The sequence below is a fragment of the Meles meles genome, chromosome 16, assembly GCF_922984935.1.
Source record: "Meles meles chromosome 16, mMelMel3.1 paternal haplotype, whole genome shotgun sequence".
NCBI lineage: Eukaryota > Metazoa > Chordata > Mammalia > Carnivora > Mustelidae > Meles > Meles meles.
In genome coordinates this window covers 48,047,520-48,074,525 of record NC_060081.1, presented here as the reverse complement: position 1 = coordinate 48,074,525, position 27,006 = coordinate 48,047,520, and the positions used below count along the sequence as shown (strand labels likewise).

At 43.0% G+C, this 27,006-nt stretch overlaps 1 protein-coding gene across 2 annotated transcripts in view; it reads right to left on the bottom strand.

The window, feature by feature from the left end:
* PAK5 (p21 (RAC1) activated kinase 5) overlaps positions 1-27,006 on the bottom strand; it is a 288,992-nt gene that overhangs the window by 5,453 nt on the left and 256,533 nt on the right. For both annotated transcript variants that reach the window (XM_045981897.1, XM_045981898.1), the window contains exons 5-8: positions 18,689-19,180; positions 16,420-16,553; positions 12,112-12,238; positions 365-490 (exon numbers count right to left, since the gene is read on the bottom strand). In XM_045981897.1, the coding sequence (XP_045837853.1) occupies positions 365-490; positions 12,112-12,238; positions 16,420-16,553; positions 18,689-19,180 (879 nt within the window). The remainder of the gene's footprint in view (positions 1-364; positions 491-12,111; positions 12,239-16,419; positions 16,554-18,688; positions 19,181-27,006) is intronic.

Sequence of the window (27,006 nt, the reverse complement as noted above, 5' to 3'; positions counted from 1 at the left end):
CTGTCTCTGATCCTTTATCCTTTGAGTCATGACACCTGCTCATGTGTGCTTTTCTGGCCACGTTTCAAGTTGTGTTGCCCTGTTTGGGGTATGCCTGCCACTGAGGGTGGGTCAGAGTTTGTGTGATTCCCCCTACCCCAGTGTCTGCTTAGGACCTCGATAAATGCCTCTGGATCAACGTTGTGCCAATTTCCTCGATGGTGGCCACTCCCCTTCCTGCCACAACCTACTCTATGACAAGTCTAGTGAATGGGGTCAAATATGGAGTCAAACATCATCACCCTGAGCTGTGGTCATTAACTCTCTCAGAACCACTGCATCCTTGAGCCTGTCCAGCCACCCCCAATGACTGCCACCCCCTTACCTCTGTCCCATAAGGCAGCCTAGAAATCACCTCGGGTGCCATCCAGTAGGGAGTGCCAACCAGTGATTTCCTCTTGGGCACCTCTTTAGAAACTTGAGCACAAAAGCCAAAGTCCGATAACTTTATCTGAAAAGGAAAGGAATGCAACGAAGTTAACAATCTAAAAATACCAGCTTCCAGATGGAGAAATAGGGTTTCAAATTTAAAACAAAACAGTCTCATGAACAGGCCTTGGAAAATTGGTGGTTGTCAGACCATTTATTGGAAAGGCAAGATCCATTTTTTAAAAAAGATTTTATTTATTTATTTGACAGGGAGAGAGAGATCACTAGCAGGCAGAGAGGCAGCAGAGAGAGAAGGGGAAGCAGGCTCCCTGCTGAGCAGAGAGCCCAATGCAGGGCTCAATCCCAGGACCCTGAGATCATAACCTGAGCTGAAGGCAGAGGCTTTAACCCACTGAGCCACTCAGGCACCCCAGGCATGATCCATTTTAATGGAGAAATCTCCCATGCTCGACCAGGGTTCACTGCAAATGGAAAACCAAAAAGAAAAAAAAAAAGTACAAATTACACTCCAAATGACAAATTTGTTAAAATTCAAACCCACAACTTTAATTTAATGTACAGATGATGGTTTAGTGTAAGTAAAATGCTAGGGTTTTGTTTGTTTGTTTGTTTGTTTGTTTAAGTAGGCTCCATGCCTAGCATGGAACCCAACATATGACTTGAGATCACGACCCTGAGATCTAAGATCTGAGCTGAGATCAAGAGATGGATGCTTAATAATTGAGGCCCCCAGACACCCCAGTAAATTGCTATTCTTAAGGTGAATTTTATACATACTGCTACTGTTTAGGTGGTTTTGCTTTGAACACATTCAGATTTCCAAGTACCATGAGAGGATTAAAATGATCAACCCCATTTCTGTATTTGAATTAATGCAAGACCCTATTATGTGGAACACTGAGATATCATTTTGATATCTTTGGTTCTTCTTTTTGTTTTCCTCCTTTGCTTACAACAAACTGAATTTGCCAATGTAAACGTCAGTGTGGACAGAAATATGGATGTAGAAACTACGTGTTAGCACTTGGTCACTAGGGGTTTAAGTGGTCATCCTAATGACCCCATGTATATATATGTTATTTATCCTAGATGTCATCAGAGGAAAAAAACAAAACAAAACAAAATTGAAAATCCTTGCACAGAATTTTTAAGATTATCCTTAAGAACGATAAGGCTCCCTGCAGGTTTATATACTCTGGAAAACCAGGATTCAGTTTATTTCTGGGGGCTGTGACTCCTGTTCATGATGGCTTGTCTGAACTTCAGATGGCCTCACTGAAGAGGACTGGGGCTTCGGGTTCCTGGTGATGACAGAAAACATGCAATGAAAACGATGCTTCAGAATGGGTGTTTGAAGGTTAATTTCCATAGATTAAACCTATGGTCTCTATGGCACAAGTTCTCTCTTAATTCTCTTCAGAACTCCCTGAACTTTTTCAAAATTTTTCTCTGACTCTTTCTCTGCTGCCTGTACCTTAAGGACTGGGCTTCTGAGGGTTTGTGTCTTAACCCTCACCTCTTGTCTTTATATGCTCTTGCTGGATAGTCTTTCTCCTCCCATGGTTAATGCAGACCTCTCTCCTCCCTTCTCAGCCTGTATTTCCATTGAGTCTGTGTTTCCACATAGGGTTAATTTTTATGAAAGGAATAAAGTCTGTGTCTGGATTAATTTTTTGGATGTGGATGTCCACTTGTTCCAGCACTATTTGTTGAAAAGACCATCTTTGGCTCCATTGTATTGCCTTTGCTCCCTTGTCAGAAATCAGTTGACTCTATTTATGTGGGTCTGTTTCTGGGTTATTTGGTGCCACTGGCCCATCTGTCTTTCCTTTTGCCAATACCACACTGTCTCAACGACTACAGCTTTCTAAATAAAATTCCTAAAATCAGGCAGTGGTAGTCTTGGATGACTTTGTTCTTCTTTACTATGTTTTGGCTATTGTGTTGGTCTTCTGCCTCTCCACACACACTTTAGAATCAGTTTGTCAATTTCTACAAAATAATTTGCCTGGATGTTGACTGGGCTTGCACCGAATCTATAGATGGAGTTCGGAAGAAATGACACTTTGGGAATATTGAGTCTTCCTATCCACAAACATTGAGTAGCTCTCCATTTATTTAGTCCTTTGATTTCATTCATCACTTCTGTAGTTTCCCTCAAATAAATTAGTATGTGATTTGTTAGATTTATGCCTAAATATTTTAGGGTGGCATATCAAGCAGCACTGTGTTATAATTTCAAATTCATTTCCATTGCTAGCATACAGCAAAATGACGAAGTCTGGTCTAAAACCAGATCTCCTTCAACCTTGCTATAATTATCATTAGTTTTAGTTTTTCTCGTCAATTCTTTTGAATTTTCTTTTTTTTTTTTAAAGACTTTATTTATTTGACAGACAGAGATCACAAGTAGGCAGAGAGGCAAGGCAGAGAGAGAGGAGGAAGCAGGCTCCCTGCTTAGCAGAGAGCCCGATGCGGGGCTCCATCCCAGGACCCTGGGATCACGACCTGAGCCGAAGGCAGAGGCTTTAACCCACTGAGCCACCCAGGCGCCCCTCTTTTGAATTTTCTACATGGATGATCATATCATCTGTAAACAAAGACAGCTTTATTTCTTCCTTCCCAATATATTTACCTTTTATTATTCCTTTTCTTGAATTACTGCATATGCTAGTACTTGGGGGAACATCTCTGTCTACTTCCTAGTCCTAGAGGGAAAGTATATTCAACTCTTAATTCAAGAATATGAAATTCATATTTCAAGGTCCTTGTCACTTCTCACTTACTCCAGAATTTTTCTCAGGGGCCCATATTGATCTCTCCTCTTCAAATGTGAGAGAATTTAACGTTCATTCAATCTTGAACTATTTTCTGATGTTGATTTTGTCCTTGCAGCTAGAAATGACAGTCCTCAGAGGCAGAAGCTCTGCCTCCTAACTGTGAAGCCTCACTGTGTTCCTTAAAATCTGGGTAAACAGTAGATACCCCCAAAACACATATTACTAATTGCTTTTATTTTATAATGACACATACACATATGATAGCAAATCATGTGGTAGAAGACACACTGGTACTCTTTCTGAAACCATTACTGACTTACTGAAGATAGCTGCTTCTAGAATCAAAGTTGGAACACAGACGAAATGGGGGTCATGTTTTGGAAATTGTGTCTTTTTCTATTTCCTTGTTCATGATCTCCTCTCTAATCAGGCCAAGGTTAGTGGGTCATATCATAGATTTCCTATGTGGTACAAAGAAGAGAGCCCTGTGGCCACAGTAGCTGGTCCATAATCCTTGTTGCTCTATTGTCAATGGAGTCTACAATTCAGAAGTGAAAAGCGTATAGTCCATCCCTTTCAGCCTGTGATTGTTTGCAGGAGAAGACAAAGAGAAGTCATTTGATTTAGGTCCCAACTCTTGATTATACATCACTTCTAACACCCCAAGCAGATGGCAGTGACCTTCAGAAATACCTGAGTAGCATACAACCCCAAACAAACAAGGGAGAGGAACAGCCATATGCATCTGTGTTCAGGGGTAATATTCAAAATATTTAATAACCAGAATCATCTAGATCAATCAGAGTCCAGAAATGAAGTTGAGCTGTGTCCTGGAATTATCCTATGGGCTTTACCATCTTTAATGAGGTAAGGACATCCCAGTAAAGAGCTGTTGTAATGGGGGATACTCCAATGACTTGAAACAGTGGCTATTAACCAACAAGCATGAATATATTGCAATATTTTAATAATGGGTATAGACATACTAATGAATGCTGGCCGAATATTAGCCACAGCTATGCCCAATGTGGCTTCCGGGAGAGATGGCACAACAGAGTGGGTGGCAGTGAACTTGAGGCCATGCTATTGGCTTCCATGGTCTCTGTCTGTTGTGCAGGGTTCCAGAAGATCCTCCAGATCTCAATGAAGGAATGGAAAAATGCCTGCCACAGGCCTGTGGTTGACATGAGGAGCCTCAGGATGGCTCTCAAGAGTTGAAACAAGAGGCTGGAGTTGTGACATGCAGCAGAGGCACTCTTCTGAAAAGCCCAGAGCTGTGGGACCAGTGATCACCAGTCCTGGTAGCAGAAGAGGCAGTTATGCCAAGGCAGGGACCAAAGAGGAACAAGAAGATGCGTCTTATATCTATCACCTTGAGTTCTCAGACGCCACATTTGTCCCTTATTCTCCTACACTCCTTAAGAAAGAGAGGGGTGGGAAATGAGAAGAGGAAGTGGATGGTGGCCAAATCTGAAAGTTTGAGGTTCTAAAACTATCAGTTAAGGCTTACCATAATGTGGTTGAACTTTAATAGACAAAGTTTATTTAAGTAGGCTGAATTTAATAGATTAAATTAAGAGTTGCCTTTGTTTGTTTGTTTTAGTCAGTAGAGCTTTGTGAAGGAGTCTAGATCAGTTTTGAGAAACAGATAAACTATAATTGTGTGTGCATGTGTGTGGTTATTTCCAAAGCTCTAATGCGAGTAAATCTGTAACCCTACTATGCAGACACTGGGGGAGGAACAAATTCGCTAAAACATTTTTTTTGTCTGTAAATTTAAAAAAACCTGAGCTAAGCAGGTGAATGGATCAGCATTTTGATGTTGGCAGTTTTTAATTTCAGTACCTCTAGTGTGGCTTTCTTTTTCCAGACAGAAAAAAAGACCCCAAATCTGCCAGACTAATAATTATCTCCCTGACAATATGTAAGCCGAGAAACTGAAACTCAACACAGGAAGCTAGGTCTGTTCTTCCGCTGTAGACGTGAAAGCACTTTTACGTGAATTTTTTACTCATCCAAGGACCTAAAAGAGACAATTCTCTAGAAGAACATAATTGCACACAATACTCATCCAAACCAATCTGCAAGTAGATAATGAGAACTCAAATAATGAGTACAATAAAGCACCATAGGCAGATCTTCAAAGCAAATCACACAGTCTCTAAGCTGAGCCTTATTTCAGGTAGAACAGTACAACATGGTGGATTAGGAAATGCTTTGTCTCACTAATGCAGCTCGGCTAAGAGAACTGTAGCTAGCACACCACTAGCCCTTAAAAGGAGGTGATGCAATTTCTTCCCCAGGGGCCAGAGGAGAAACTAGAGCTTAGGGCTCAAAGCCGCTCTTTAAAGCTGAGATCCTAGTCATCTCAGCTGGTCCTGGCTAGGAATCAGGGGCTGCACAAAACCGTGGCTGGAGGAGGAGAAGGCGGGGAGAGTCTATCCACAAGACAGCTAGTTTCAGAGAGAAGGTAAAACCCTCATTTTGTAAACTGCCTACACTCTGAAGAATTCATGCACCTGCTCCAGGTTTTTGCTAAGGCAAAAAGATGGATCCTTTTGTGCCTGGTTTCTGGGTGCTTCTTATAAGGCAATGATACTCAAAGTGGGTAGCATTGGCATTCCGTGGGAACTTGAGAGGGATGCAGGCTTTTGCGTATCACCCAGGCTGGCTGGAATCAGAATCTCTGGGGAGTGGACTCAGGAAACACTCCATTGGTTTTCATGCTCGCTATAGTTCTTAAATTTAAGAAGGGCAATGATCTGGGACAAAGGAATGGAGAGAGGTACTAGAAAGGGCCAGACTGATGAAGGGATCTCCAGTTTTGGACCTACTTCTGCTGCTGCTAACTGAAGAGGAGAGGGAGGGCATCAGAGCACCTAAGCTGGATCAATGTGGAAGCCTCCGCCAGTTCTCTGCCGTTTGACAGAGTGGGACAGGGTGGGAACTTGCCCAAGACTGTACAACAGCAGGAAGACAGTAGAGAGGAGGACTCAGACCCAGTCTCTTGACTTCTCAAGGCCCCATAGCTATCCTTTACCTTGGTTTGCAGTCCTGTGAAAGAAGAGGGCGCACACACATTATACTGCGCCTGCGCAGTACGTTGGTTTAGTCCCTTCTCCCTCTGAGCACATTGCAAGAAAGGAATCAGCGCAAGTCATTTATTGGGGAGATACAGGAAACATTGGTAGTGAAGTGAGCAGGAAAGACAGCTGGTCCCCAACAATGTGGGAACCAGAGCTTACTCCTGACAAGGAAGTCTGGGAGACTGGGTAGAACATGTCTATCCAAGGGCAAGGGAGCTGGGGTGTTTAGCCCCAGCTTCCATCAGGTGATGCTGGGCTGCCCCAAGGGAGGGTGAATGTTAATTCCCTGGAATTTCTAGCTTGTTCTGGACTGGGAGACCAGACCACAGAGGCTGGAGAAAGTCTCCAGGAAAAGAGACGCCAGGGGTGGCACTGGGAGGGGGAGCGAGTGAGCACTAGAGGAGGAAGTCTGGTGAAGATGTGGCAGCAGCAGCATGGGCTTAAACGCCAGTCACCCTGAGCACACCACCGCCGGGGCTGCCCTGTGTGAAGGCAGGCACAGCGTTGTCAGATACTTTGATTTTTTTTTTTTTTTAAAGAAGATGGGAATCTGAAATTTTCTGTGACATCTCCTGATTCTTAAATTGTGGCAATCAATTTTTAGTTTAAAAAAAGGGGGGGGGCTATAAAAATCACCGTGTATGTCCCTTTTCAAAATAGGCACTGGGCTTAATAGGTCAGGGGTTTGAATTCCATTCTAGCTCGTGAATTTGATAAAAGTGAAATCACTCCCTGTCTAGTGGCTCCCAAGTATCACATCTCAAATGTAAGCCTTGGGCCGAAAAACAATTGTAAATGAATTTATTCCACCCTTAAGTTCCAGGGTGGGGGGATCACCCTTTCTGAGCTTCTGTGTTGGACCTGGTTTACTTCTGATGGTTTTACACAAATGATTTCATGTAATTCTTGCAACCACCTGTGATATGCTATTTATTTTCCCTTTCAAACTCCAAATACCATATACCCCCTGCTTAACACAAATTAGTGACTCATTAGCTATCATTTATATCATAGACAGTGAACAATTTACTTTGATCACAACTTCCCTTCCAGTCTTTTTCAGAGGCCACAAAGGATGTATCTTTTTTATTTTTTTTCTTTTTAATGTAGGGTCCACCCCCAGCATGGAGCCCAGTGTTGGGCTCAAACTAACTCATGACCCTGAGATCGAGAGTCAGATGCTTAACCACCTGAGTTACCCAGGCACCCCAGAGATTTATCCTTTGAAAAAAACTTAAGCAATTCACTGTCTCTTTTAGTTTTTTTATTTTAAAATAACTGTAGATTCATAGGAAGTTGCAATGAAATGTGTACCCAGTCCTTCCTAATGTTGGCATCTTATAAAACTATAGTACAATATCAACACCAAGAAATTGGCTGTTGGTACAGCCCATAGACATTGTTCAGGTTTAATCATTTGTACACGAACTCATTTATGTATGTAGTGTTTAAGTGTGTGTATATACTTTGCAATTGCAATTGTAGCCTTGAGTAACCACCAACACCATCAAGGTACCCAATTGCCCCTTGGGGCATATGGGTGTCTCAGTTGGTTAAGCATCCAACTCTCGATTTCAGCTCAGGTCATGATCTTAGGGTTGTGAGATTGAGCTGTGTATCTGGCTTTGCACTCAGTGGGGAGTCTGCTTGAGTTTCTATATCTCTCCCTCTGCCTCTCCCCTTGCTTTCACATGCTCTCTAAAATAAATAAATTAATTTAAAAAATTGTACCCAATTGTCCCATCACCATAAGACTCCTTGGGCTACCCCTTTACAGTCACCCTGCAGTCTTTCACCCCTGCAACCACTAATCTTCCCTGCATTTCTATAATTATGTTATTTCACAAATATTATATAAATGGAAGAATGTGGCATCAATCTTTTTGAGATTGTCTTTTTCCCACTCGGCACAATTTCCTTGAGGTTCATCTAAGTGCTTACATGTATCACTGGTTTGTTCCTCTTTTTTTTTTTCCCTACTGAGTGGTGTTCCATGGTATTAACACATCACAGATCACAGTTTGTGTAACCATTTACCCTTGGAAGGACACTCAGGTAGTTTCTAGGTCCAGGCTATAATAAATGAAACTGCTACAAACATATGTGTGCAAGTTTGTGTGTGAAAATACATTTCCATGTTTCTGGAATATATGCCTAAGAATGCAATTACTGGTCACATGCAATTTTTAGTTCTGAAAGGATTCATGTTTTGGAGGGGCTGTACTATTCCGCACTCCCACTAGCAGTGTATGGATAAGTGGTATTATTGCTACTTTTCACGTTAGCCATTCAGATGGATGTGAAGTGATACCTGCTTGTTTCAGTTTGTATTTCTCTAACGGTTAATGAGGCTGTACATCTCCCAACAATAAGAAAACTCATTATAGCTTGTGTGACAGATATCATTTTCCAGAAAAAGCCAGCAATATTATGCCCCAGTCCATGAGCTCCTTTGACGACATGAGTCAATCCTCTTGCCACCGAGGAGGGTTTTACATTCCCTCCTCCTGAACTGGAAGAACTGAAAGTACAGTGGATGTGGCATTATGGGACTTCAAGGCTAGGTCATAAACCTTGTTTTCTTGGGACCCTTGCTTTTGGAATCCAGCGTCCATGCTGAGAGGAAGGCCATATGGAGAGGTCACATCATGGGTGTTCTGGCTGACAGTTCAGCTGAGTGCCCCGCCCCTAGCCAGCACATGTAAGTGAGGAAGACTTCCAGATGCATCGTCTAACTACAAGTCAGAGTGGTCCTGGCTAGCTGAGCCCAGCCAATCTTCAGAGCCATGTAAAGGTCCTAAATGACTTTTGCTTTAAGACCCCAAGGGTTGGAGTGATTTGTTACAATGACAATAAAAAAATGAGGGTGCTTTCTCCAATATAAAACTTCAGGCTCTAATAGATTGGTACAAAATTAATTAGTACAAATCTTGAAGTGGTCACCCTATGTCTTCACTCGTATTCTCAAAAAAAAAAAAGTTTCCATTCTCTATAGGAACTGAAGAAGCCCAATGGAATCAACATAGTACGTTGTTCTGAAATGTGAAAGAGCATACTCTGGGTCACATACCCGAGAGCCATAGGATCTACTCAACATGCTGCTTGCTTCCTCTTCTGGAACATTCTCAACCCTGGCAGCCATAGGACCCACTCCCTCAGTCTCTGCTGTAACATCACCACCTCAGAGGGGCCTTCTCTGATCCCAGCCTCTATCACTTTCTACCATACTCTTATTCTGCTTAAATTAATTATGGAAAACTCAGTGCTTATCACCACCTGTCTAGAGTGATTTGTGTATTTATCCCACCTACCTCCAGGCCCCAAATAAGCTTAATAAAAGTAGTGGTTTTTCTGTGTTTATCCTTAGGACCTACAACTGTCCCTGGAAAGCAGTAGACATTCAGGGAGTATTTATGGAAGGAGTGAGTGAACAAACCAGTAAGGCTAAAAGCACTCACCATGTGCCAGTCCTTGGTAGCTCTTTGCTGGGTACATGGAAATTCAGGAAATGTGTGGAGCATAGGTTCTGTCCTCAAGAATGACACTGAGTGATTTAATAACCTTCTATACACTCTGGGAAGGGGAGATCTTTGAGCTGATTAAATAACGAATTATTTTAGTCTCATGTCTGATATTGCCATCTGACATGCGCTTGTAGCAAGAAAGCTTTTGTCATCAATCTCTAGGAAGGGGAAAAGCCTGCCTTGAAACCACTCTGCTTTTTTCTTTTCTTTTTTTTTTTTTTCCTGTAAGCATCAGTCCCCAGGACTCTTTTGTGGACCAGTTCAGTGCTTTGGGAATTATGTTCCAAAGTCATGGAACCTTGCTTAAGTACTCTCTTGACTCAGGCCAGGGGAAGGTCCGAGACCTTTTCTCATAGCTCCCCCACTCTTTGAGGAAATTGTGCAACATGGCCACATATCCTTCCCCTCCCTGTACCTACATCCCTTTGCAATGTGACTCTGTATCTTCTCTCATCAAGAGGTGGAATCTATTTTCTCATCCCTTGCATCTAGGCTTGGTTGTGTGACTCACTTTGGCCAAAAGGGACATTAGCAAACAAGATATAAGGATAGGGTTCAAAAGTGTGCCATGGAGCTTGCCTCTATTGCCATAGGCACCATGGAAATAAGCCTGGGAGAATCTGCTGGGAGATGTGGGACCCATGACAAAGTGCTGGGCAAATGAATGAGGCCATCAACACCAGGTTGACCACAAATGCAAAAGTGAGCTCGGCTGATGGCCATGGAGCAGAGACAAACTGTTCCAGCAGAGGTCAGCCCAAATGCTGACTCACAGAACTGTGAGCAAATATGTGATTGTCCTTTTAAGCCACTGAGTGTAGAGTGGTTTGTTATATAGCAAGAACTGACTAATGCAACCCCCCCCATACCCTCTTTCTTAAAAAAAAAAAAAAAAATCAGCCTGAGTAATGCAAAAAGCTGGACTTAAACTACCCATTAAAAATAATCCAAAGTTTGCAATAAATGTACAGGGAAAGATGGGGAGAATGGGAAATGCATTAAGGGTGATCTTTATTTTGTCCTTTATAATTTTCTGAATTTCCTGAATTTTCCACAGTAGAATTGACAATCTCTTTAAAACAGAAGAAAATCTGAAGTGTTGGGAAGAATTTCTTTTAGCTGTCCTCGGATCGTTCCCGGGCAATTCTGCTGTAGCGTGAACATTCCCCAGATGGCTGAGGTTGCTGAGTTGTAAAAGACAGGTGTACCAACGGGACAGCTGGCTCCCTGCAAGCCAGTGCCATTACCTGTGGTGGGAGTTTCTAGGAGATTAAAAGGGCCTAGATGATAAAAATCTATGCTTCAAAACTCTATCGTCTAACTAAGACTGCTTTGAGATGCCAACTCATTCTTTCCTTGGCTACTGTAGTCTATATTCTTTGTAACCTGGTGTGGCTGATGAGTTTCCACAGACTCCCTTGAGCTGGCTGTGGGGATGGGAAATGCAGCAGTCTGGGCCTAGGGGTAAGCTGTGGTGATGGATATTTTGTTTGCCTTTCCAGATCTATTCTCCTCCCCTCTGAGCCCTGGGACGCCAACCTGTGTTGACCGCACTGATGGGTTCTGATTGGGCTCGACCAATGGGAAGCACCAAGAGGAGACTGGAAGGAAAGAACGGAGGGAGGTTCAGATATTGATCCTCCCGGCTCCCATCATGCAGCTCCACTGTGGCCTGTCTTCCACTGAAGATCCGAGTTCCTGCCAGGCATCCCTCTTCATATAATAATCTCTGTTTTCAGATTCTAGTAGCCAGTTCCTGGCCTCCCCTCCTCAGGCATAAGGCAGTAAGAGTAGCACACTATTCTAGAATGCCACATGAATAGTCATGTACTCCTCTTACGAGTCTACATCTGCCCACACCTTTATTAAACTCTCCTCGAGCTGCCCACTGGAGTTTGCCTTCTCTTTCCTGCAGGAACTCTGAGAGATACTGCAGACATGCACAACTCCACAGACAGGGTGGACAAAGCCCCAGAAGAAAAGTCATCTCTTTTCCTCCAACAAAAATAAGAACATAGAAGAAAACGGAAAGAAATTTCCACAGTTTCTATCCCTTCCTACACTCATTGTTAAAGTGGGAAGTCATCCATCAAATTCAGATCACAGATAATCCTGACTAATAGGATGACACAGAGGATGGTAATTTCCTTTTTGGTAAGCTTTCTGGGAAGGGCAGTGGGTGACTGTGACCAGGGAGATTTAAAATTATGAGAAAGGGTTCTTAGGAGGATAATGCCCATGACAGACAAAGTAGCAAGCTAAACTATAGAGAGGCCAAACAGGAAATCTTACCCGGCCATCACTTGTCAGGAGGATGGAGTCACTCTTTATGTCCCTGTGAATCACTCCTTGATTGTGAAGGTAGGAGAGAGCTCTTAGAACCGACAGACAGACGGTAGCTATCTGTTCTTCATTCATTCTGGAAAGGAAATAACATTTAAGGAGCAAAGACTAGGTTTGAGAACATCTTTGAAATAATCAAGAGAGGCAGCTCCCTTGGGGTCTAGTGAACCAGTCCATGCTCTCCAGCCCATGCCTGGAAAATCTACAGGCAAGCACAAAGAAGTCTTGGGATCTGACTCCTAGAACCTAAGGTTTGGCAATGAGGATGACAGAGGCCAAATATAAGCCAAAGGAAATGGTTTATTTGCTGGCTTTTGGGTCGTTAATGCAAATGTACTTCCTTAGACTCTCATGGGTAATTTCTTAGGTATTGATAAACCTCCAGGGTTCTACAGAGAGACTGCACTGCATAGAGCCAAGCTTCCGAGTGTGCCTGATAGGTGACCTTGAGCAAGGCTTTTTTTTAACTTCCTCGGGTCTCTTTTTTCCTCATCTTGGAAATGAGGACACCTACAGTTCCCTTTAAATCTGGACTTGGACAACATGGTCTTTGGATCTCTAAGATCCCCTGCCTCCAGGAGCTGAAGATTCCTGTTGCCCTAGGTCCATTAAGAAGGAAACTGGACTTAGTTACTAATAACTAAGTGTGACTGGATGATTCTTGAAGAAATTGACCTTAGGAATGAGAAAGGCAAGCACAGTGTTGGATATGTGCTCCCACATTTCATGGCTGCACCCTTCTGAAGGAGGGTTCTGGCTTCAGAAGAGACTGAGGTCAAGTGACCAGCCCAAGTTAACCCAGCTAAGAAAGTGACCAGATTATGAATGCAACTCCACCTCTTCTTGAGTTCAGACCCATGCTTTTCAATGTCCCCACTGTATCACACTGCCATTGCAACTCATATGAATGGCTTTTCAGCCATGAAGAACCTATGTGGGAAGAATTACTTGGACATCAGTACCATCAAAACAGCCCCGAGGCCTACCTCATCTGGGTATAAAACTTCTCTCTCACAGAGACAGTGTGAGGCTCAAGCCAGATAGCGAATGTGAAAGAGCTCCTTAAACAGTCATGCCAACAGAGGAGACTGTCAGGAGAGACAGAGGGTGTAACTGACAAGAGTCCAAATTCAAGGACAGCCTTGGAAAATCATCCCGGGGAACTCATAACTCAGCAGGACAAGGAAATGGATGGCCCTGAATATGTGTCAGTCTTACTGATGCCAGAAAACCATGTCTGAGTAAAATTAAGAGTCCAGAGTAAAATCCAAGGAGGTGGTCAATTAGGAGAAGGTCAAAGGTGTAAAGAGAATGGGTACCCTTTCTCTTCGAAGACGCTTCTTCCAGCAATGCCTTGTTCTCCTACTAAGGCAGGCAAGAAGAAAATGTTCTTGTCTGAGAGACTTCTGTGCTCTTGGTTTTGTGTGAATGGGTTGGTCATTGTGCTGGATTGTGAAAACAATGGCTAACAACTCCCACGTCTGCCCACCACAGAGCCCTCAGAGACTTAGAGCATCATCAGCAGGGATAAGCTCAAATAGACCTTAAAAATAATTCAGGAGCAGGAATCACCTTTTTAATAAAATTCATTTTTCTAGGATTTCATGGAATTCCAGTTATTTGAAGCAGGCATTAAGATAGTTTATAGGTCAGTGACAATAAAAGTTACTGGAATCTGAGCCCCTATCAGTGACTGGAAAAATCACCTTTAATTGGCATATGTGACAAATAGTACTGATTCTGAATTTGATGGCTTTGAAATGTGTAGGACGCACTGTAGAAAAACTGTGCTTTCCTGTTTCTGCAGAGAGGGAAGCCTGAATTGGGATTAAAGATGCCTCAGTTCTGGAATCAAATCCAAACTCAAATCCTGGCTCTGTTTCTTAGAGGTTACAGGAGTTAATGTTCAAAGTGTTCAGCACTTTCCTTTGCCTTCTAGAACCCTCTATTCCTGGAAATCAGTGGGATGTAATTTAACAAAATGCTAGGTAGGGCTAAAACTTTGGTATCCATAGGAAGTGCCCGAGTACCTGGCTACCTTGAGTATGGTCAGTCCGGGTAGAGCCTGAGATTCTGCATTGCTAACAAGCTTCTAGGTGATGCTGATACTGCTATTCTCCAGACCACACTTTGAGTAGCAAGGGGTTATTTTATTAATCAATCAATCATTCAGTAAAGCCTTTATTGAATATCTACTATAGGAAAATCTCTCCAAATACCTCAAGACTTAAATTCTAAACTTAAGATTCAAATGATTTCAAGTTCTAAATATTCAAGAGTTCCTTGACATACAACTTCTCTCCACTCCCTGGAGCTCTCTGCCTTCAACAGGAAATTATTGACAAAACTGGATGGAGAGGATTAGAGAACACAATGGATTTCAGAGAGGCTAGCTCTTAAGTGGATCCCACTGACACACAATAAAAACTGAAAAGAACTGTGACAAAAGGGAGAGCTCTGGAGAGACATGTGTAGTTATCTGAAGTTTTTCGGGGCAAAAAAAAAATCCTCTTCTCTGGATATATTTTTATTAATTGTTTTAAATGCAAGTCACCTTTGTCTTAAGCTTAGGTTTCTTCAATATATTTGTTCCTGTAAGTTAAGATGATCTTACGTACTTTGGGGAGGGTTGGGTCCTATGGGTTTACCAACAGGGATCTGCCATCTGAAATGTTGGTGATAAACCTTCAGTGCCTTCCCTTATGTTTTGTTTTTAGGTGGTCTACTGAGACTGAGAGTTGTAGAAGGTCATGATTGAAACACCGCCTGATTTTAGGGAGAAACAGCATATTCTATCCCTCACAGTGTCCCTCAATACCTTCTTGCTACCTTGCTTCCCCCCTATTTTTCACCTAGATTCACTTAAAATTTAGGCACCATTTCGGTGGTATCAGCTAACATCCAGTGCCTTTCCTTCTTGACAATCATCTCTTATCCCTTTGGAGTGTTATTTACTACCAAGAGCAAATTTATAAAGTTTCCCAAATGCAACATTTGTTTGTTTGTTTGTTTTTTAATATGTCTGTTCCTTAGAACCTTGCTTCTCCAATGTGGTCCATGAACATGGAGGATTGGCGTCATCTGGGAGCTTGTTAGAGTAGAATCTCATGCCCCCTTCTATTGAATCAGGATCTGCATTTTACTAAGACCCACAGGTAATTTGTATGCATATTAAAATCTGAAGAACACTGTCTTAGCACATATTTTGTCTGCCTTCAATGCCCATTTCCTCCCACTTGCCTTTTTTTTTTTTTAAAGATTTTATTTATTTGACAAAGATCACAAGCAGGCAGAGAGGCAGACAGAGAGAGAGAGGAAGGAAAGCAGGCTTCCCGCTGAGCAGAGAGCCCGACGCGGGGCTGGATCCCAGGACCCTGAGATCATGACCTGAGCCAAAGGCAGAGGCTTTCACCCACTGAGCCACCCAGGCGCCCCTCCCACTTGCCTTCTTAGCAAACTCCTATGCAACTCTCAAAACTCATCTTGGTTATCCCCTTATATTGGAAATCTTTATTTTCCCTGTTAGAGATACTCGGGTATTCTTTGCTGCTTCAATATATCTTTCTACTACTGCACAGGTATTATAATATATTTATTTCTAACCTGTGACATCCTTGAGGGAATATATTTGAGACTTTGTTTGTATCTTTTGTGTCCCCAGTACTCAGGAAAGAGCCTGGCACATAAAAGGTGATAAGACACATTTAATTCAATGACCACAACTGACACATCAGGGAAGCAAGTAGCAGAGGTAATAATGATAATTAACCATCATTACTTGCAAGACTATTTAAAAACAAAATTGAAGAATTTCAATTATGTAGGTTTCTTATTATAACATAAAACTTTGACTCATCTTCCATCTGCCTCTTCCTCACTCAGGTACCCCTGGTGGTATTACTATAGAGCAACAGCATAGCAACTCAGAATAAAATTCAGTTTTATCAAAATACCTAAGAATGGGAAATTCTATTGTTTGGAACCAAAAGTCCTTTGTCATCAGCTTGCTGACTTAAAATCATTAGGTATTAATGAACTTCTGGAGGACAAGGAGAATGTTAACTGAATGAATGAACTAAACATACACGATATTACAATAGGCACTTAGGGAGTTTAAAGAAAAAGGGTCGTTATACTCTGTGACTTCAAAGGGCTTCCAATTTATAAAGAGTTTATAAAAATAGTCATTGAGGGCTTACCCTGGATAAGAAATAATAAGCACTTGGAATTATTTGTCTGGAGAATGAAGAGACATACCTGGTATGAGTGACAATGTCTGTCAAGGCACCGCCTTCTAGAAATTCCATGACCACCCAGAGCTCATCGCCGACAAGGTAGCTGTTGTACATGTCAACCACGTTGTCATGGTGGTAATCCCGCATTATCACAACCTGGGCAAATGGAAAGATGCTTTTTGACTTGTGATGGTGAGATTTGGCTTTCTGTTCTCTTGTGGCCACAACTGTGCTATGAGTATAACTGATTAAGAAATATTGATGGGGGGGATTTATTCAGGAGTCTACAATAGACAAAAAGACAGGATTGAGGGTAGCTAGCAACAATGAAAGGAATCCAGTTAGTCAATTCATAGAAAATGATAGTGCAACCAGATACTAGGTTTGGGGATAATGAGAGTGAAAACAGGGAGAACCCTGGCAAGGTTTGTACTTACAAGAGGGAGTTTTGTTTACTGTTTGCGTTGGGGGTGGGGGTATGAACAGATATCCCTAAGGGTCTCCTTTAGAATGCACTGTTCATACTCTGCCATTGTTTGACCTGGCAAAAGTCACCAACTCTAAATGGTAAAGGAAGAGTAGGTCTCACAAGTGAATGAAATGAACAGTAGGAGTAGGGCCACATGAGGCTAACTTGAAATCTTGGGAGGAGGTCTGGGTTGAGTGTGAGAGAGGTCTGGGCTGAATACAAAGGATAGGTCTTGAAGGTAAAAGCAAACATGACTCAGGCATATACAAGGTTAACTTGAACTTACCAGAGAGAGCTTTCAAGACTTGTTGCCCCGCGGCTGTTTTTGGTGACATTTTCAGATTTAATGTTAATTAATAAATTACAAAATTATCTACATTATATTGTCCTGGCTGCTCTGGCATTGTGATTTGGAAATAAGTTCCAGAAATCGGTGTCATAGAAGTGACAAGCTGAAGCCCACTCACCTGGGGCTCTCTCTGCGATGTGGAACATGGCAAGAAAATGAACACGCATGGGGGTTGAAGCCATTTGTGGCTTCGTGTGAGCCTCCATAAAAGAGGAATCCAAAGTCATTCTTGATTGCATTTTTATAATGTCTGTTAGGAGATGTGTGTGGTCCATCCTTTGCTAGAGACTGACATATTATCTAACATTGGAATCCTGACTTGCTATCTTTAAGACCTAGATTTTCCATCCATGGAAGCTCATCTCGCTTCCCTAAATGCTCATAAAATCAATAGAGGAATATTACTCCAAAATATTTTATGTCCCTAGACATAGGTATTCATGTTTTTCCTCCTATGTGCATTTTAGAACTTTCAAGTAATAAGTGTAAAAGGCAAATGAACTAGAAAAACATGTTCAACAAACGCACAGAAAAGGGTTAATTCTGTAATACATCAAGAGCTCTCACTTATCAATAAGACAAATGTTACCACCCTAATTTGGAAAGCATGCAAAGGACATATGGTTTAATAAAATAAAAATGGCCTAAAAACATATACAAGTAATTTTACCCTCACTAGTAATAATAGTGCTAATTAGAGCAGGAAGATATACTCATGTCTATCAGATTAACTGAGATAATTTGACAAGTATCCAGTGCTAGGGAGAATGAGACAGGACCATCAGTGAAGGTCCTCATTGTTAAAAACTTTCTGGAAGTCGGTATTGTATATTACTTTCTCTAAAGAGAAAAAAATACAGAAAGGAAATCCTGAAATATTAATGTGGGCTATTTCTTGGTTGTGAGATTATGGGACATTTTCTGTATTTTCACTATTTTCCACAGGAAGAATTCATTATTGCACATATCTTAAAGTTCTGAAAGAATGGTAATCCACTGGTAAACTAACTTCTGTTTACTGAGATTTAAAAAAAAAATAATGGCTACAAAGGGCAAACATGGTATCACAACCATCTATATACACCCATGTGGATAGTGTAACACGAGTCTTTGGAATCTGCTAGAATTCAAACCCCAGCTATGCCATTGACCTGCTGTGTGACCCTGGGCTAGTCACTTCACATATCTGAGTCTAGATTTCATCGTGGTCATGGTGGTAGCATCTTTCTGTCTCACAGGATGGTTGTGTGAGTCAAGCCAAGGTCAGTTTTTAGCATGGTGGCTGATCCACATGAAGGACTTTAGAGAACCATACCCGCAGAGACAAAGACCAGAAGGAAGGATTATGGGAGCGTGATCTTTGTATTTATATTTTCAGTGCTTTCTGAGGTCCTGAACCCTACAGGTAATATTTTTGAAATGGGAAGTAAACATTACATAGGAGACAAAGAGTGATCTGAACACACCATCTACCTCATTAAAAAGAAGTTCTCGCCTCTGTTGCTTTCGGAGGTCCATCTTCTTCACGGCGACTTGTTTCCCTGTATGTTTCTCGGTTGCGATGCACACGATGCCAGTTGACCCTTCTCCGATCTTGATAAAGTTGTCCAAATATTCCCTGGGGTCTCCTGGGCTGACCACCAGCTGTAGAGCAGCCCGAAACTGTTCATGGGACACCCTGGAGGGCTGCTGGTCTGAAGAGGAGCCCCAGCTGGGTGGGGGGTAGGTGCTGGATGAGATACTCAGGGAGCTCAGGTAAGAAGCCGTGGAGATGTACTGGGAACTGGTCTGCAGGGAGGGGTGGTGGTACAGGGTGGCCTTGTGGTACCCAGATGGGTACTGGTGGCTGCTTGAGGAATAGCCTGCTTTGCTTTGATTTTGAGGTAGTTTGGCGGGGCCCCTGGGGTAGGTGTCAGACCCTGACAGCGGAGGGCTGAGGACCATCTGTGCTCGATCGTAATCCACCTGGGAAGACAGACACAGATGGAGAGGATTCACATGCTAGATCTGAATGCCGCAGTGAGCCAAGCCACAGCTGGCCTGACTGAAGAGCACCGTACAAGAGATGGTTGTGGGTGATGCTTGCCTTGTGAGGTCCGAGCTTGCTCTTGCTTCTACACCCTTTACCTACCCTACAACCTCCCCATCCAGCCGCTCTTTTCCCCTTTCCCTACTAAAACCCCAGAAGCACGGATGCCTCGGTAGCTCAGTCGGTTAAGTGATTAAGCATCGGCCTTCCGCTCAGGTCACGATCCCAAGGTCCTAGAATCGAGTCCTGCTTCGGGCTCCCTGCTCAGCAGGGAGCTGGCTTCTCCCTCTACTGCTCCCTCTGCTTGTACTCTCTCTGTCAAATAAATAAAAAGTAAAATAAAATAAAATCTTAAAAAAAATAAGAAAAATTCCCAGAAGCAGACCATGAGGCCTGAATTTAAATGCAAGTAGTGGAAGGTGATTCCAGGAGTTATGAAGTGAAGACAAAGAAGGGGAAAACCGATGAAGGGTGAGTCATTGAGTATGATGGCTAATTTTTATGTGTTACCTTGGCTAGGCTATGGCACCTGGTTATTTGGTCAAAAACTAGTCTAGATATTACAGTGAAGTTATTTATTTACTTTTTAAAGATGTGCTTAATATTTAAATCAGTAGATTTTGAGCAAAGCAGATTGTCCTCCATAATGTGGGTAGGCTGCATCCCATCAGTTGAAGGCTTTAAGTGGAAGGATTGATGTCATCCTCAGAGGAGAGACTCTGTGTACACATACACATCCCCTTACTGGTTATCTCTCTGGTGAACCCTAACACACACAGCCCGTCACCAGTCAAGCAACTGGAACCTAATTCCACCAGGTAAGCATCCACTCTGGGAGACTATGTTAAGCATGTACCTTGGAGCTGTCCCATCTGAGGGGCCAAGAGCTGGGGTATTTATGCACTGCCTCCCTTCAAAACATTGAATATTAATTTCCTGGCACTTCTGACTTCCCATGTCCTGGGCTGAGCAGGCTCCAGTGGGGACTGACAGCTCTTAGACCAGAATTTCTCAATCTTGGTACCATTAATTCTGGGGTCCAGATAATTCTCTAATGTGGGTGATTGCCCTGTGTGTCCAGGATGTTCAGCATCATCCCTGGACTCTACCCACTAGATGCCAGTAGGAACCACTTCTGCCAGTTAGGACCAAAAACATTGCTTGAGATGTTGCCAAATGTCCCCAGAATATGGGCACAATTGCTCTTGGCAGAGAACTACCACCTTAGACAAAGAAAAGCAATAAAGAAACAATAGGTGGATGAAGGGAAAATGTTGGGGCACCAACTGTACCCACTGCTCCTAGGAAAGGACCTTCTCCACTCAGGTGAAGCATGGGGAAGGTTTTAGTTAAAATGTGCCTTATCCAAGGTGTTATTTGGTGTTTAGACCCTATTTTCTTTTTTAGGAATAAAAGATCCCATCTGTCATTAAAGGATATTAGTCTTCAGTGAGAAATCTTGGGGGTAGAATGCTTTCCCCATGCCTTTGAACTCATATACTAGAGGGGAGTATGGGCCATACATATCACCTAGCAGGTATAGGTAAAAGGGAAAATATGACACCCTGTGCTAAGCAGCTTTTCAATATGGACCATATGGTAAACAAATGCAATGTTCTCATCAAATAAGTGGAAATATAACTGAGACTAGCCAAAATTTGCAGGAGCATGTGTGTGAAAGCCAATTTGGTCATCCCTCGAAAGGATTCCGGCAGAGAACATTGTACTCTAGTTATAAAGACTGGATTGAGGGAACTCAGTGGAGAATAGGGAGGGCAGGCAAAGCAGGGATGGGAAGAGTCAGTGAGGGGTTTATAGGACACTAGGTGTACATTCCAGCAATCACTCCCTGGGAGGAATCAAGAAGGACCTCTGACTAGCTCTGGAACAACTAAGGTCACATATGGTAAATATACCACATCATAACACATTCACCCCTTATCAATCACTGCACTCTTGTGTGATATCCTGATGACAACACAGTGCTGGGTACACAGAAGGTGCTCAAAAAGATTTTTGACTGGACTTCAGGCTCCTTATTAACACAGCACCCTAGGAAGTCTCTACTGCTCTACTGGGATGTACGTGAAATGACATAGACATGTCTCCATGCCCCATCCACCCCAAGGATCTAGATCTACTCTAATATACAGTAGTTATTTATATGAAATACATAAAAAAACTAAAATAAAAATTTGGGTCCTCAGTCATATTAATCACATTTTAAGTATCTAATAGGCATCACATGGGACAGCACAGATACACAACACTTCCACCATTGCAGAAAGTTCTATTGGGTTTATCTTTCCAAATAAGCCCATTGTTCCCATGTAGTACATTCATTCATTAATTTAGTCCACAAATTAATCCTTGAGGTACTATTATGTGCTAGGCATCATTTCAGGTTCCACGGGAAGGTCCAGCAATAATAAAGATGGATGGTATTTGTGCCCTCACGGGGTTTATACTCTAGAGAAGGAGACAGATAATAAACAAGAAAATCAGTAAGTGTATAGTATGCAGTCCAGTAGTAATAGAGATATGAAGGGAAATAGAGGAAAGGATTTAAGATGAATGAGTAGAAATCTGGCTGACACGAGGAACAGGAGAAGGGTCATCTGGGCAGAGGGCACACACCGGATACTAGGCAAATACAGGCTGCACAAACAGCACAGGGACTCTTCTGGTATGAACGATGGCCAGAAAAGAAGCCAGAGGGATGGTCATGTAGGTCATAGCAAGGGCACTGGTAGTCACTCTGATTGATGTGGGAACCACTACAGTTTGCTGATGAGAGAGGAGAGATATGAGCTTGATGTTGATCTCTGGGTGCTAGAGGAGAAGAGACCTTTGGGGCAAAGGTGGAAACAAGGATGCCAGTTAGCTTGTTGTGGTCAGTGTGAGTTGAGATTAGAGGAGGGTGCTCTAGTTGGGATAAGAAATGCTGGGGCCTATGGCAGGATCTGAAGTTAGAGCTGGCATGATTTCTGATGGATTGGATTAAAATGTGAAAGGAAAGAATCAAAGATGACTCCCAGGATTTTGGCCTGAGCAACAGGCCATTTAATGGTCTGAGGAGTAGCAGGGCAGGGGTAGGCTCGTGAAGTGTGGCAGTCAACCTCCATCCAAGATGGGGTCTGAGGATCCTTGTGTAGTCTCCTCCTACACCGTATCAGGCTCCTCTGTGGGATCAAAAGAATACAGTGGAAGTGACAGCCCGTGCCTCCTGGGACCAAGAAAGATACCGTAGCTCCACTGCCTTCTCTCTTGGATCGCTTGCTCTGACTCTCTCCTGCTGTCACGTCATGAGGACACTCAAGAATCCTATAGAGAGACTGAAGGGCAAAACCTCCTGCCAAGAGTCAGAAACTGAGGCCTTCCTCCAACAGTCATGTGAACCATCCTAGAAGTGATTGTCTGGCCCCAGTCAAGCGTTCAGAGGTCTAGCCTCAGCAGATATCTTGACTGCCGCCTCTCAAGGCCAGAATCATGCAGCTAGTTTAGCTATGTTTAGTTTCTTCACAAAGAAACTATGTGAATGTTTCTCATTGTTTTAAGTCATTAAGTGTTGTGATAATTTGTTTCAGAGCAAGAGGAAACTATTGCATGGTAAAGCCAAGAATTCTGGCATGGCCGTGTTCAGATTGGGAGAACTATCAAGCATTCATGCAGAGATGTTGCTGAGGGGACTTAGACATGCTTTGGGTCCAGGAAAGAGCTGAAACTAATGCCATGCACCTGGGAGTCATTGGTGAGAATCATACCATTAGTTTGTAATAAAAGCCAAGATGTTGCATGTGTGAGAGAAGGTCCAAGGACCCCAACATTCAGAGACCAGAAAAAGCAGAAGGATGTTGCATAAAGGAGCCAAGAACTGGCCAGTGATACAGGAAAGAAACAAAGGGGCTAGGGGGTCCTGAAACCAAGGGAGGAATACATTTCAAGAAGGAAGGAGTCATGAGCAAATTTGGATGCCAGAGAGAAGTAGGATGGGGTATATCGGTCATTGGACCTGGCAATATGGTGGCCGGCTAGAAGAAGGCAGGTGTCTTAAGCTCCTGCTCCAACACACAGCATGAATAAATGTCTATTCCATGATCTGGCAGCAAGAGCTGTACACAGTGGGCTCCTTAACATTGTTGCCATGGCACTGTTCTCACTTCTGTCCCATTCACTGGCTCCCAAGTGACAGTGCAGCCTTTCCCAGTCTGAAGAATACCATCATCTACTCAGGTGAGCTCACCAGATAGACAGCCTTGCACCAACCAGCAGAAACCAGCAGGAACCAGGCAACTGCAAAGCCAGCACCCTCTCCTGATTGTTCAACAGAGAACACATGCTTTTGAGGGACATAGATAGGGTTCAGTTCTGACTCTGACAGCTTTGTCAAATCACCGAGCTGTTCTGAGCCTCAGTTTTCTTATCTGTAAAATGGGAATCATAAATACCTCCCTCATAGGGCTTTAAGGAGGCTAAACTGTGGCAACCCAGAGTGACCTGGTGTCTGAGAAAACAGCCTCTTGTTTCAAAAACCTTGCTTGCCATTTACCAGTTGCATGACATCAAGCAAGTTATTTCAACTCCTGTGCTTCGGTTTTCTCACCTGTAAAATGGGAGTCATCACAATAATAATGACTTCTTTAGTCACTTTGAGCTCTAAAGGACAGAACACACATCAAAAGATTTGCATAATGACTGGCCAATACATTCAAGGCTCTGGTATTGTCATAGGAAGTCCTTAGCAGAGTGGGAACGTCAGAGAAAATAAAGAGTAAAATATTAAAAAAACAAACCCAACCAGCCAGCATTTATTAAAGATAATGTACTGGTAGCATATGTATTCCTAAACACTAGTCCTCAAAACAATCAGAAAAGGTGCTTTGAATTATAATATATTGAATACCGCATTATAATTAAGATGCTGTATTTGGAACGACGCTGATGTTTTGCTAGGCTCCTGGATCTGGGCTACACATAGGAAAAATGGGGGTGTTTATGTGAGGTGGGGAGGGGGAAGAAGATGTCAGTGTAAATTAAACAACTGGGTTCTTCCCTTAAATTAAGTTTGAGATTAGCCAGGCCCAGGCTAATTATAAGGCCAGCATGTGAGGCAAGTGGGGGCCATGACTTTTATTTCTGAAAGTATGTCCTGGGAGCTATCACACGCCAGCATCCCCCAGTGTCTTCCGTGGAGGATTGGCGCCTGTACGTTAAGCGAAATTGAATTCATTCCCCACAAGCATGTATAACTGATCTCTGAAGATATATTAAAAATAAGGAAGCTGTATCCAGGAGGAGTTGCAGACACCGCTCCACACTGCCTCTGGCCACTTTTCTTCTTTATCGACTGTCAGCAGCATTATCAGCGTCTGCTCTTGGCAGCCATTGTGTGGCATAAAGAAGAGGAGCCTCACCTGCATGAATGGGACCATTTCCAGTCAGAGAGGAAAGGCTGAGTTGTTTACTGGGAGCTAAAGGTCTTGGAAAATAGGTCTTTGAGACAAAACTGTGCTATTGTTTTTCATGGCTGCCAGTAAGAGGCACAGACTCAAAGAAATAATGATGGATGAGGAGGAACCACTCTCATGAGGGATCATTTTCGGAACCAAGCTTGAGGTGTACCTACGGAAGGAGAGTTGACTGCCTCCCCATTGAGAGAATTGAGGAGGCGTGGTCCTCCCTCCAGGCTTCCATTCGCTCAAGAAGAAGATGGCAGACAGATAGCTGACTTTGGGAAGGCGAAGGGGATGAGTGACCCTGTTCAGGCCCACCATGTTGCTGACTTGCAGCCCTCAGTTGGGTCTTAGTGACCCAACTGTGGGTTCCATGATGGTATTGCTAGCCTGCATATTTGTGGCACCCTCATTCTTTTTCTGAGAGCCAAGAAGGGGGCAATTTGTCCCATTTAATTGTTGATAAAATGAAAGTTCAGGGAGGTGAAATTGCCACCTACCAGCAATCCAAGGCAAATGGTCCCATAACCCTAAGAAGATTGTGCAACCTAGTTTTTCTGCTCTGGTCTGTCCTTCACTCTCAGGGAGGGTATCCAGATGTCCCAGGTGCAAGGCACACTGGCATCGCAGGCCTGGTTCCTTGCCTGCTTTGGCATTTCTACCATTAACTGTCACCTCCTCAATCTGTATTATCAAGGCTGGGGCACTTACTCCTGGAGAAAATGCAGGAGCATGTCACTGGGAGCCCAAGGACGGCCCCTTCCATTCACCAACTGCTCTGTTAGGAGTCTATCCTTGTAGAAGTGATACATATGAGTGTTAATTCTATTTGACATTCATGGGAGACTGTTCTCAGCACTTTATATATGTGAATGCATTTAAACCTCAAGTTAAACAATGAGACAGGCCTCATAATTGTCCCATTTTACAGATAAGGAGACGGAAGCAGGGAGAGTTTAAGCAGCTCATGCAAAGGTCCCAAAGCTATTAAGAGGCACAGTTGGGATTCAATCCAGATAATGTCACTTCAGCACTTGGGCCTTTGATATGTTCTCAGACTTATCCTTCAATGATAAGAAGGTAGACATGGTCAGGACAGAGGTGGGCATGGTGTGGAAAGACAACTACAGAGCAAAAGTCTGGTTAGGGTGTTTCCGTGGGGGCTCAACTGTCTTCTGGGGGCAACTGGGAGCAAGATACAAGAAATGCAAGGGCCAGAAAATGATGAATGAGAATGCCTGGCTGGGGGAGCAGGGTGGTAATGGAAAATTAAGTTGTTTTGTTTGAACAGTCTTGCTTTAGAGGAATCAGCTCCAAACACACAGCAAAGAAATAACCATCAGGGCAAAATGAGCTGATCGTCTATGTACAGAATTTATCGCTTTCATTTTCATGTTGGCCAGACCAGAACTTTGTGTTCAGATATAATAATGCCCTTTCTTCCGCTAAGAAGCAAGCAAGCCCAAGCTTTCTTCCATAACAAGGCCTCCTGGCCCTCTTATGTGGCTCTTAAACTGTTCTAATTATTTCATTGTCCTACTCTAAATCATCATGATATCCTCTATTTGGAAGTAGGTGAAAAAAATCTGATGTATCATATATGTTGTTTTGCACAGACATGCACCAGAGTTCATGCATGTAAACACAGGAGTAAAGCCTGACCTGTGTGATCGTTTTTACAACCTGACTTTCAAATATATTCTTAAAAAAAAAAAGAAAAAGAAAGAGAACATTTGGAATATAGTTTCTTGAGACGGAGTTAGGGTTTAATCGTTGAGTGAAACCATAATACAGTGGAGTTGGGCCAGCGAGAGGTACAGATATTTAATGAGCAAATCCAATGTACCTTCCCACCACCCGCACCATTTCCAAAAGATGGATGGAAGGACATGATTCACCTTTGAGGGCTCTATCACAAGGGCATGGGATGGGGACTGGGAGCAGGGGTAGGAAAGTCACTACGCGGGAGGGAAGACAATAAACACCACAAAGGTGTTCTTCCCACCCCTCCCAAGAGAATGGCCTGGGGGATTTTATGAAAGAGTAACTTCATGGAAATGGGGCCAGGGCCTTTCAGGGGATTTCCACATGCCAAGATGTAAGCAGAGAAGACCAGGTCCCTTTGCATCCTACCAAACGACATAGTGGCAGTGCTCGAGGGCCACTAATAGTCACCAAAAATCAAATACGGTCTGAAAAGGACTTCTCTCTACAGGAATCTTTTAACGTACGAAAAGAACATCTACACAGTCTTGGTTTCCCTTCCTCCTTGAAATGGTTAATCACATACATTCATAGTTTAGTTTCCA